At 46.7% G+C, this 12,532-nt stretch overlaps 1 protein-coding gene across 1 annotated transcript; it reads right to left on the bottom strand.

The window, feature by feature from the left end:
- Positions 1-5,390: 5,390 nt before the first annotated feature.
- LOC144592821 (actin, non-muscle 6.2-like) lies at positions 5,391-10,374 on the bottom strand. Its single transcript, XM_078397946.1, has 3 exons — positions 10,336-10,374; positions 9,949-10,086; positions 5,391-6,502 (listed from the first exon to the last, which is right to left on the bottom strand). Exons 2-3 carry the CDS (start codon positions 10,072-10,074, stop codon positions 5,498-5,500), a joined length of 1,131 nt encoding a protein of 376 aa, XP_078254072.1. The 5' UTR covers positions 10,075-10,086; positions 10,336-10,374; the 3' UTR covers positions 5,391-5,497.
- Positions 10,375-12,532: the final 2,158 nt, after the last annotated feature.

Raw genomic sequence — 12,532 nt, forward strand, 5'->3', positions numbered from 1 at the left:
GAAGGATGAGAGGGGATCTTACCGAAATGTATAAGATTATTAATGGGTTGGACACGTTAGAGGCAGGAAACATGTTCCCAATGTTGGGGGAGTCCAGAACAAGGGGCCACAGTTTAAGAATAAGGGGTAGGCCATTTAGAACGGAGATGAGGAAAAACTTTTTCAGTCAGAGAGTTGTGAATCTGTGGAATTCTCTGCCTCAGAAGGCAGTGGAGGCCAATTCTCTGAATGCATTCAAGAGAGAGCTAGATAGAGCTCTTAAGGATAGTGGAGTCAGGGGGTATGGGGAGAAGGCAGGAACAGGGTACTGATTGAGAATGATCAGCCATGATCACATTGAATAGCGGTGCTGGCTCGAAGGGCCGAATGGCCTACTCCTGCACCTATTGTCTATTCTCCCTGTGACCGTGTGGATTTCCTCCAGTTACTCCGGTTCCCTCCCACATCCCAAAGATGTTCAGGTAGATTCATTGGCCTCTGTAAATTGCCCCTAATGTGTAGGGAGTGAATGGGAAAGTGGGATAGTATAGAACTAGTGTGAACGGGTGATTGATGGTCGGCATTGACTTGGTGGGTTGAAGGGTGCGTTGCTTTTTCACTTAATCTTTCAATCACACCAGGGCATGATAGGTCCATGGAGACCGATGCTGAAATTCAAACACAAAGTCCTGGAGAAGCTCAGCAGATCAGTCAGCATCTGGGAGGGAATAGACAGACGACGTTACAGGTTGATAACCTTCTTCATTCCATGTTAGGTCCATCCTTATCGCCCATGGCTGTACTCCACAGCTTCCAGCTGGCTCTTTCTTGGTGATGGACTTGGAGTTACATGGAGAAACAAACCTGGTAAGGATTGGCTGGTTTCCTTCCCTGAGAGACGTTAAGGGATGGGGGTAGGGGGGGGGGGGGGGGGGGGGGGTAGGTGGAGGGGTTTGCTGGTGTTTGCACCAATGTGAAGGTGACCATTGTTGAGGTTTGTTCCCAGACCTCATTTTCCAGAAATGAGTCAGTGAGTGGGAGCGCCTTGCTGTGCAGAGAGAGCCCCAGGGTTCAGTGTCAACCATCACTCTCCACATTCCATCCCTTATAAGGATAAAACTGCAGCTCTGCAGCAGGAGCAGCAGGTCGCAATTACTGCGGGAGGGCGGGGACGCTCAGGTGAGGTTTATGACCAATGGGGAGCGAGGCTCCAATTACCACAGACCTCGCAATTTGGCACCAGGTATGGCTCATATTGTTGCCTCACCCACAGTTAGCTCACGCTAACTCACATAGATCAGAAAACAGTATAGCACTGGAACAGGCCCATCGGCCCACGATGTCTGTGCTGAACTTGATGCCGTTAAAAAGTCTCCTCTGCCCGTATGTGATCCATAGCCCACATTCCCCACATATCCATAGTCCAGTCGAAAAGCCTCTTAAACTCCACTAGTGCGGCGGTCTCTGCCACCACACATGGCAGCGGCTCTCAGGAACCCACCCCTCTTTGTGTAAGAAGATTGCCCTGCAGAGGTCCTTTAAACTCTGCCCTTAAATTTCCTTCCTCGAGTCTTTGATAGTTCCACCCTGGGAAAGAGGTTCTGACTGTCCACCCTATTTATGCCTCTCAACATTTTATATACGTCTATCAGGTCTTCCCTCAGCCTCCAATGGACCAGAGCTAACAATCCAAGTTTGTCTAATTCCCTTTCTAGCGAATCTTCTAATCTAGACAGCATTCTGGCAAACCTCATCTGCACCCTCTCCAAAGCCTTCACCTCCTTCCTCAAAAGCACCCTCTTATTCACACACACACTTCCTCTCTCACCGATTTGGGAGAATGTGGAAAAGCGGAAGATCAGCTGGAAGGACATGTGGGAGATAGAGGCGAGCAGGATATGTTTCCTCATTTGGGCAACCTATGATGTCCTTCCTATCCTTAAAAATCTCAAACAATGGCTGGGCGAAGATCCATCATGCCCCGTGTTCAACACCAGCCACGCTTAAGCACATACCCCGTTCCTGCCTTCTCCCCATACCCCCTGACTCCGCTATCCTTAAGAGTTCTATCTAGCTTCTCTGAATGCATTCAGAGAATTGGCCTCCACTGCCTTCTGAGGCAGAGAATTCCACAGATTTACAACTCTGACTGAAAACGTTTTTCCTCATCTGTTCTAAATGGCCCACCCCTGATTCTTAAACTGTGGCCCCTGGTTCTGGACCCCCCCAACATTGGGAACATGTTTCCTGCCTTTAGCGTGTCCAACACCTTAATATTCTTATATGTTTCAATAAGATCCTCTCTCATCCTTCTAAATTCCAGTGTATACAAGCCTAGTCACTCCAGCCTTTCAACATATGACAGACCCGCCATTCCGGGAATTAACCTAGTAAACCTACGCTGCACGCCCTCAATAGCAAGAATATCCTTCCTCACATTTGCAGACAAAAACTACACACAGTACTCCAGGTGCGGTCTCACTTGGGCCCTGTACAACTGCAGAAGGACCTCTTTGCTCCGATACTCAACTACTCTTGTTATGAAGGCCAACATTCCATTGGCTTTCTTCACTGCCTGCTGTACCTGCATGCTTCCTTTCAGTGACCGATGCACTAGGACACCCAGATCTCGTTGTACGTCCCCTTTTCCTAACTTGACACCATTCAGATAATAACGTTGGCGCAGTGGTAGAGTAGCTGCCTTACAGCGAATGCAGCGCCAGAGACTCAGGTTCGATCCTGACTACGGGCGCCGTCTGTACGGAGTTTGTACATTCTCCCCGTGACCTGCGTGGGTTTTCTCCGAGATCGTCGGTGTCCTCCCACACTCCAAAGACGTACAGGTATGTAAGTTAATTGGCTGGGCAAATGTAAAAAAAATTGTCCCTAGGGTGTAGGATAGTGTTAATGTGCGGGGATCGCTGGGCGGCGCGGACATGGTGGGCCGAAGGGCCTGTTTCCGCGCTGTATCTCAAAATCCAACGATACCATTCAGATAATACTCTGCTTTCCTATTCTTACCACCAAAGTGGATAACCTCACACTTATCCACATTAAACTGCATCTGCCATGCATCCGCCCACTCACACAACCTGTCCAAGGCACCCTGCAACCTCATAGCATCTTCCTCATAGTTCACACCAGAACGCACCACTGAGCCTACTGGAGATGTCGTGGGCCCAGTCACCGAAACGTTGATGAAAGTAGGAGCCCACTTGATAACCCCAATGACATGTCTGCCCAGCCTTTCTCAACATCGGAGGAGCGTAGGCGAGTGCTTTAGCCTTTCATCACCAACGGGAGCAAGTTAAGAGGTGGCACTTAAGATTTTAACATCACGTCCTGCGTATTTGAAAACTTCATCTGCAGGAAGTTCAGTGCACCCAACCAGAAACAGAACAGCAGCTCAAGCAAACTCAGAGCAGAAGCGGGAGGAAGGGGAACAGAAAGCCCCAGAGGAATGCAGAATGAAAAAGAAACTACCATTTCACCTATCAACACATCCTTTTATTAATGAAGTCAAAAATAGAATGAAAAACAGAAAATGCTGCAAATGCACGGCAAGTCAGGCAGCAACCATGGAGTGCAAAATAGTCCATTACAAAAAGGTTGTGGAGGCTTGGGAGAGGGTGCAGAAGAGGTTTACCAGAAAGCTGCCTGAGAAGTACAGTATTAGCTATAAGGATGTTAGATTGGTCAGGGTTACTGTGTGATGTTGCACAAGTTGTAAACCAAAGAATAAAAGTTAGAGTTGATGGGTTAAAGGGGGAAGTTAGGGAAAGAGAGAAAATGACCAAAAACTATGAACTGAAAGTTGTTAGTGAGAGCATGAACAAAGGAAATTACATTTGCAAAGTGCAGGGTTTTAAGACAACCCACACTAGTCAGGCTGAACTAATGGAGAGAAAAAAGCAACCAGTTCCTCCCCACCAACACATTCATTTGTCTGACTGCACCCAGTCTCACCTTCCACAACTTCTCCTTTGACTCCACTCCATATCAAAGGTACAGCAATAGAAACTTGCGTGGGACAACACCAAGACTTTTGTGGAAGATGGAGAATAATCTTTACTTCAATCCCACTCAGGCACTGACACTCAACCCGTTTTCCAGTCCATTGATGACAGCATAGTCCCAATTGGACCCTGAACTCTTTTTCCAGTACATCTATGATTACATTGGTTCTGCATCTTGCATTTATATGGATATGGAAGATTTTATTATGTTTATGACTGTCATGTGTACAAAGATACAGTAAAAAAGCTTTGCTTTGCATGCTATCCAATCAAATTGGTTAAACCATACATGAACACAGTCAAGCCAAACTCAAATAGTATAGGTAGAGTGAAAGGAATAATACAGAGTGCAGAATATAGTTCTCAGCATTATAGAGTTCCAGAGACAAAGTTCAATATCCACAATGCAGTAATTAATGGATAATTTATGGAAAGACCAATCAGTCGCCTCATAACAGAGGGGAAGAAGCCGTTGCCAAGTCTGGTGGTGTGTGATTTCAAACTTCTGCATCTTCTGTCCGACAGGAGAGTGGAGATGAAGGAACATCATTACTTTTCCATCTTTGCTCTCAGGTTCGCATGGTCCATCTCTGCTTCTTCCCTTTCCCCTCCGTCTACATCTCAGGGGATGGACATTCATTATAAGCTTGCAGATTCCCGCAGATACTTTGGCTTCCACCCCACCTGCTTCTTGTAGGTACTATGTTCCATTTTCCATGGTTCGCAGTCTTCATCATATCTATTTTGATGACATTGACATTGGGAATGTTGCTTCAGATGCTTTCCTTCTTCCTGAACTGTGACTCCCATCATTAACAGAGCCTTTGACCACATCCCGTCTATAAATTCACTGATGACTGACCGAATCACGCGAGATAGAACACCTGGTTGAGCAGTGTCACAATGTCTCTCGCTCATTGTCAAATTTCCAACTTTCCACAAGTTACGTTTTCTAGAACCACCACTTGTTGAGCCTCAATCTCCCCATTGGTTTACCTTTTCAGAGCGGCAGCATTCCATTACCAAGTAATTAAGTAATGGAGAAAATTCAACCACTGTGACATGGTAAACATGCACTGGGAGATTGGCTTCATTATAGGAGATCCTCAGTAGAATTTTATGGACATATCAATTACATTTGTCTTCAGTACAATTCATGCTGGTGACCATCAACACTCTTTTGTCAGTTTCAAAACTTCATACCAGAGCACCAGAATCTCATGCAAGGGTGGGCTGCAGACATCGCTGGGTCCATAGTTCAAGTCAGAGTGTCCAGCACCTCAAAATACATAAAGGTCAATGCGAGTAATTGAACCCCAAATTGTTCTGGATCTGTACCAGGAAACTTTATTAACTATGATGACCCCTGCCCACCCTACCCCGCCCCCCTACCACCACTTGCCAACTCCCAAATGTTGGGCAAACAAATAAAGATTTTTTTTTTAAGTTATATTTCAAATACAAATGTAGGCAACATTAAAGCAGTTCTAATCTCCAGTGAATTAGAAGCACTTGCGATGCACAATGCCGGGACCAGACTCATCATACTCCTGTTTACTGATCCACATTTGCTGGAAAGTGGAGAGAGAGGCCAGGATGGAACCTCCGATCCACACTGAATACTTCCTCTCTGGTGGAGCAATGACCTTAATCTTCATGGTGGGCGGAGCCAAGGCTGTGATTTCCTTCTGCATCCGATCAGCGATCCCTGGGAACATGGTGGTTCCACCAGACAGGACTATGTTGGCGTACAGATCCTTCCTGATGTCCACATCACACTTCATGATGCTGTTATAACAGGTCTCATGGATCCCAGCGGATTCCATCCCAATGAAGGAGGGTTGGAAGAGGGTCTCTGGACACCTGAAACGCTCATTGCCAATGGTGATAACTTGGCCATCAGGGAGCTCGTAGCTCTTCTCCAAGGACGAGGAGGAGCTGGCCGTCTGCATCTCAGATTCAAAATCTAGGGCCACATAGGAGAGCTTCTCCTTGATGTCACGGACAATCTCCCTCTCGGCCGTGGTTGTGAAGGAGTACCCACGCTCGGTCAGGATCTTCATGAAGTAGTCAGTGAGATCCCGGCCAGCCAGGTCCAGACGCAGGATGGCGTGTGGCAAGGCGTAGCCTTCGTAGATGGGCACAGTGTGACTCACACCGTCCCCAGAGTCCATCACAATGCCAGTGGTACGGCCAGAGGCATACAAGGACAGCACAGCTTGAATGGCAACGTACATGGCTGGGGTGTTGAAGGTCTCAAACATGATCTGGGTCATCTTCTCCCGGTTGGCTTTGGGATTGAGTGGAGCCTCTGTGAGGAGGACAGGGTGCTCCTCTGGGGCCACTCGCAGTTCATTGTAGAAGGTGTGGTGCCAGATCTTCTCCATGTCGTCCCAGTTGGTCACAATCCCGTGTTCAATTGGGTATTTCAGGGTCAGGATGCCCCTCTTGCTCTGGGCTTCATCCCCAACATAGCTGTCTTTCTGACCCATTCCCACCATCACACCCTGGAATGGAGAAAGTACAGTGGATGATTCAATATTAAATCAGGAGCTTTTTACAGCAAAGTATCAAATGTTCCTCACACACAATCTACGTAGAAACCATTCAGACAAAAAATGCTTTCCGCTAGCCACCTCAGTTTTGCAAAATCATAAAATAACAATCTCAGACATTATGAAAGCATGATAGTAGGAGTCAATTAGGAATGTGGGAAACCTTTAAATGCATTTTCAGGACTGTGTTGTGCAGAGGGAGTGAAAAACATATCAAGGTTATCAGCCATTTCTCATGCTCGAAGTTCGTGGACAATCCTAGTGCAACTTTGGTCGCCCTGCTGTAGGAAATATGCCGTTAAACAGAGTGCAGAAGATTTATGATGTTGCTAGGACAATTTATGGGGAGAGGTTGGGCAGGCTACAACTTAATTCTGTGGGAGGTGGGGGGAGATCTTAAGGAAATATATAATACAATATAATATATCTTTATTGTCATTGTACAGGGGTACAACGAGATTGGGAATGCGCCTCCCATATGATGCAATAATTTAATTAGCTAGTCAGTATTAATTTAAACAACAACAACCCAACGAAACAAATTGTAACAGTTTTAAGTGCAAGTAGATCTGTGCCGGATCACTGTGCGATGTGACCATCCGGTTCTGCAGGACCGGTTCATAGCAGCTATGGCCCTGGGGATGAAGCTGTTCCTGAGTCTGGAGGTGCGGGCGTAGAAGGCCTTGTATTGTCTGCCCGATGGAAGGAGTTCGAACAGACTGTTGCAGGGGTGTGAAGAGTCTTTGTGGATGCTGGTGGCTTTTCTGAGGCATCGTGTGTTGTAGATGCCCTCCAAGGCTGGTAGCTGTGTTCCGATGGTCCTCTGAGCTCTATGGACTACCCGCTGAAGAGCTTTCCTTTCTGCCTCCGTGCAGCTGAGGTACCACACAGGGATGGCATGTGTTAGGATGCTCTCTATGGTGCAGCGGTAGAATGTCGTCAGCTCTGGGGGGCTGATAAAATCATCAGGGGGATAGATAGGAAGAATGCACAGTCTTGTTCCCAGACTTGGGGATTCAAGAACTAGAGGGATAGGTTTGAGAGAGGGAAAACATTTTATAGGAACCCAAGGAACAACTCCCCCACCATGGGGTGGTGGGTATGTGGAATGAGCTGCCAGAGAAAGTAGTGCGGGCAGGTACTGTATGACTTTACAACATACTTGCACAGATATGTGGATAGTAAAGATTGAGAATGATACAAGCCAGGCACAGGTAAATGGAACTAGCTCAGATGGGGCATCTGGGTCAGCATGGACAAGATGAGCCAAAGGGCTGTACTGTGCAGGACGACCATGACTAACATCAACTCTGCATTCCCAACTACCCACAGTATCTTTACACACTATTCCTACCAACCACTAATTTAAATATTTAACCATTTTGCTGCCACCACCTTTTGAGGAAGAGTTACTGATACCCAACCTCAAATTTCCCACCTTAAAAGGGCAGCTTATTTTTAAAAGGGCTTTGCAGTCTGAACACCTTTAGAATGTGCAGAACCTCCGGGCAAAATGACTTGCAGTCATTGTTCAATTTAAGGGAAAGAGCTGGACACTGTCAGTATAAGAAAATAACTGCAGATGCTGGTACAAATCGATTTATTCACAAAATGTTGGGAGTAACTCAGCAGGTCAGGCAGCATCTCGGGAGAGAAGGAATGGGTGGCGTTTCGGGTCGAGACCCTTCTTCAGACCACTGTCAGTGATCAGAGACACAAGAAACTGCAAATACTGGAACCCAGAACAAAAATCTGCAGGGATCTCAGCTGGTCAGGCAGCATCTGTGAAGGGAATTGGACAGACAATATTTTTGTGTTGTGACCCTTCTTTAGACTGATGGAGATAGAGGGCAACAAAAGGTGGAAAAAGAGAAGACACAGGCAAAAGTATTATCCAAAAGAGCAGGGGGAACCACATTTACTGAAGCAGGAGCACATCTCAGATGTCCAAGAGTGGAAAGCCCTCTCTAGGGAACAGATGCAGCAGAATCAGAAATTGTGTAAATTACGGTCAGTGTCAAGTCAAGTCAATTTTATTTGTATAGCACATTTAAAAACAACCCACGTTGACCAAAGTGCTGTACATCTGATTAGGTACTAAGGAAAAAAATGAAACATACAGTAGCACGCAAACAGTTCACAGCGCCTCCTCAATGAGCCTCAAACGCTAGGGAGTAGAAATAGGTTTTGAGCCTGGACTTAAAAGAGTCGATGGAGGGGGCAGTTCTGATGGGGAGAGGGATGCTGTTCCACAGTCTAGGAGCTGCAACCGCAAAAGCGCGGTCACCCCTGAGCTTAAGCCTAGACCGCGGGATATTGAGTAGCCCCAAGTCGGCCGACCTGAGGGACCTGGAGTTAGAGAGGGGGGTTAGAAGATTTTTGATGTAGGGGGGGGGGGGTGTCCATTTAGGACACCATGCTGAGAGACAGCGGCAAGATTTAATTTTTTTTTAGATTTAGAGATACAGCGCGGAAACAGGCCCTTCGGCCCACCGGGTCCGCGCCGCCCAGCGATCCCCGCACATTAACACTATCCTACACACACTAGGGACATTTTTTACATTTACCCAGTCAATTAACCTACATACCTGTACGTCTTTGGAGTGTGGGAGGAAACCGAATATCTCGGCGAAATCCCACGCAGGTCACGGGGAGAACGTACAAACTCCGTACAGACAGCGCCCGTAGTCAGGATCGAACCTGAGTCTCCGGCGCTGCATTCGCTGTAAGGCAGCAACTCTACCGCTGCGCCACCGTGCCGCGGACCAGTTTAAACAAGCTCTACAGGTCCGCCAGCCAGTTGAAACAGACATCACTTGAGTCATATTTTAACAAATCGTTTGCCAAAAGGCACTAATGGGTCACAGTGGCAACAGTAACAAAATCCACCAACTGGCAACCCAAGGACTCACAAAATGTTGGGAGTAACTCAGCAGGTCAGGCAGCATCTCTGGAGAGAAGGAATGGGTGACGTTTCGGGTCGAGACCCTTTTTCAGACCCGACCCGAAACGTCACCCATTCCTTCTCTCCAGAGATGCTGCCTGACCTGCTGAGTTAATCCAGCATTTTGTGATACCTTCGATTTGTACCAGCATCCTTCCTACCCAAGGACTCAAGCACGCAAGACAGAACTACCATAGATAGAATAACCAGAGCTGTTCAAGGAAAGTTAGAATCACTCCATAGAACAATTTCCCCCTCATCCCCCCCCCCCCCCCCCCCCCCATATTTTTTTTTTCTCCAGGATATCAAGACATCTTTACATAGGACATTCCATTCACATCTACAGCAAGTAAGCAGATAACGCAAAGGAATCACACCAGGACACAATGCCATGTCAGACATTTCCACATCTAACCTTATGCTAGGAGTCATGGCTTTACATTAGAGGTCTCACCTGGTGTCGAGGCCGTCCCACGATGGAGGGGAACACAGCTCTGGGGGCGTCATCCCCAGCAAAGCCAGCTTTGCACATCCCGGAGCCATTGTCCACCACCAGCGCGGCAATATCATCTTCTTCCATGGTTTACAGTGACTGAAACGGAAAGAAAACCCGTTAACACCAAGACACAAACTCAGAGCACAGACTGAAACCACACCAGCGCACAGAAAACTAAACTCATTTCTGATGTAAACACTCAGTTACAGAATCCCACTGAAGCTGCTGCTCAAGAATTAGTCCAGAACCATGTGATTGAAACGGAACAAAAATCCATTATTGATGAGACAAGAACACAGCAACCAGATCAGTAATGCATCAAGACCAACCCAATCTATACACTACCTCAAGGGGACAGGTTTCAATGCAATCCCAAAGACAAACTTCAGCACAACCGCCCTCCCCCTCAGCACACTGCCTTTATAGACGTGATGCTCCACCCGCATGCCTATTGTATGACTAAGCCAACCAATGGAAGCCAAGGGAGGTGTGTAAACCAGCCACTCTGCATCTGGAGTCTCAACTCAATCACAGATACAATCATTTAATCAAGGTTTAATGTTCAGGTAATATTCACATTCAAAACTAATTTTAGGATAAATTTGGTCACAGGATGTGGACATTACTGACGAGGCTGACATTTATTCTTCATCCCCAGTTGCCTCTGTATTGACGAGGGTATTAATGTTCACCACATTGGTGGGTCTGAACTGTTACATATCGGCCAGTTCGGGTATATTCCTATACCTGAAGGAGATGAGCACGACAGAGGGATTTTTACAACAATCCTTATCTGCACTGAAACAATTTTTTGTTGTTGTAGTTAATTAATTCTTGTACCTGTGCAGCTGCAGGCACAAGAGTCTGCAAATGCTGGAATCTTAAGCAAAAATTAAACTGCTGGAGTATCAGTGGGTCAGTCAGTATCTGTCAGTATCTGAGTGAAATGGGTTGACGATGTTTTGGGTTGTGACCTTTCTTTAGACTGATGACTGCTGATGATTGTTCCAATTAAGCTAGGGAGAATAGCTGTAGCACCTGGCAATATCACAACACCCAAAACTCCCCCATCTGACACCAGACCACAGAAAGAGTTGTTACAGTAAGCACTGTGTCAGGCAGGGCCGGCGAAAAGCACTTACCGAAAAGCACTTACCGAAAAGCACTTAGCAATGGACTTAGGGTGCTACATTGTTGCGAAAAGCACTTACAGATCGCTGTGAGAAGCACTTAGTGACCGAAAATGTTGTGAAAAAAGCACTTATTGAACCTACATTTTTAAAGTAGTATTTATTTATTGCAAGTCACTTAACATACACAGATCAGCATGGGGCCCCTATGCTCGTGGGGCCCCGGGCAAGTGCCCATCAGGCCCATGCGTTATGCCAGCCCTGCCTGACACAGTGACCAAGTTTTGATCCTGGCTGATATTGAGGTGGGCTGCAGTTGTCCGTGTGTCCAGCAAAGCTCAGCCCTCGGTGGGGATGAGGGGGGGGGGGGGGGGGGGGAAAGAGGTCTGGATTGAGCAGGTAGTGTCGACACTGCACGCACACGATGAACAGGAGTCGCCAGCACTCCAGGGGTTAAACTATGTTCATTCCATGGCTCGCAGGCTGCAGAGACTTTACCTTATTTGGTAATTAACCTGCATAGACTGCTGAGCCACACCTTGGTAGGTAAAGCTCAGAGCTGCCTGTGAACGAGGTCTTCCTGTAACAGTGAATCATCAGAACATGAAAGTAAATTAAACAGGGTGTGGACACCATACAGTGTTGTGCCACAAATGTGCACATCAGCCCACTGAAGCATTTTCACCCACTTTGTACCGGGGATGTGGGAATCTCATGCATGGTTGGGGTTCAATGTCCAGGAAGTGGAGTTAAACCGAGATTAGAACCAGACTTCACCTCCACTCCCATTAGGAAGGTCTTAAAGCCCCCAGCTGAGAGTCAGAGAGTTACTCAGCATGGAAACAGGTTATGAAGAAGGTTCTCGACCCGAAATATCACCCGTTCCTTCTCTCCAGAGATGCTGCCTGTCCCACTGAATTACTCCAGCTTTTTGTGTCTATATTCAGCCTAATATGTCCATACAGACCAATATGCCCGCCTAAGCTAATTCCCAATACCCACATTTGGCCCATATCCCTCTAAACATTTCCATTCCACAAAGCTGTCCAAATGTCTTTTAAATGTTAAATCTGTATCCCTTCACCAACATTTCATCTGCTGGACAGAACCGGTTCTTACCCTGATCAAATTCCCTATTGACTTTCTATTTCCTGTAAATCAAAGGTGTAGCTGTGGGCACGCATGGGTCCAGCTATGCCATTTTTTATGTTGACTACATGGAACAGTCCTTTTTCCAAACTTTCCCTTGTACCCCTCCTCAACTCTTTCACTGTTACATCAGTAACTGCTTCCTGCATCTGTACAGAACTTATCAATTTTATCAGTTTGGCTACTAACATTTACCCCACTCTCATACTTACTTGGACCATTTCTGACACTTCTTTCCCTTTTCTGAATTTCTCTGTCTATAT

This window comes from Rhinoraja longicauda, chromosome 4 (genome assembly GCF_053455715.1).
Source record: "Rhinoraja longicauda isolate Sanriku21f chromosome 4, sRhiLon1.1, whole genome shotgun sequence".
In the NCBI taxonomy this organism is placed as follows: Eukaryota; Metazoa; Chordata; class Chondrichthyes; order Rajiformes; family Arhynchobatidae; genus Rhinoraja; species Rhinoraja longicauda.

Bases quoted from the DNA above. Each gene is read 5' to 3' on its own strand.
- LOC144592821 (XM_078397946.1), bottom strand. From the start codon at position 10,074: ATGGAAGAAGATGATATTGCCGCGCTGGTGGTGGACAATGGCTCCGGG. The intron at 6,503-9,948 runs GTGAGACCTCTA...TCTCCATTCCAG, and splicing joins TGGGACGGCCTCGACACCAG to GGTGTGATGGTGGGAATGGG.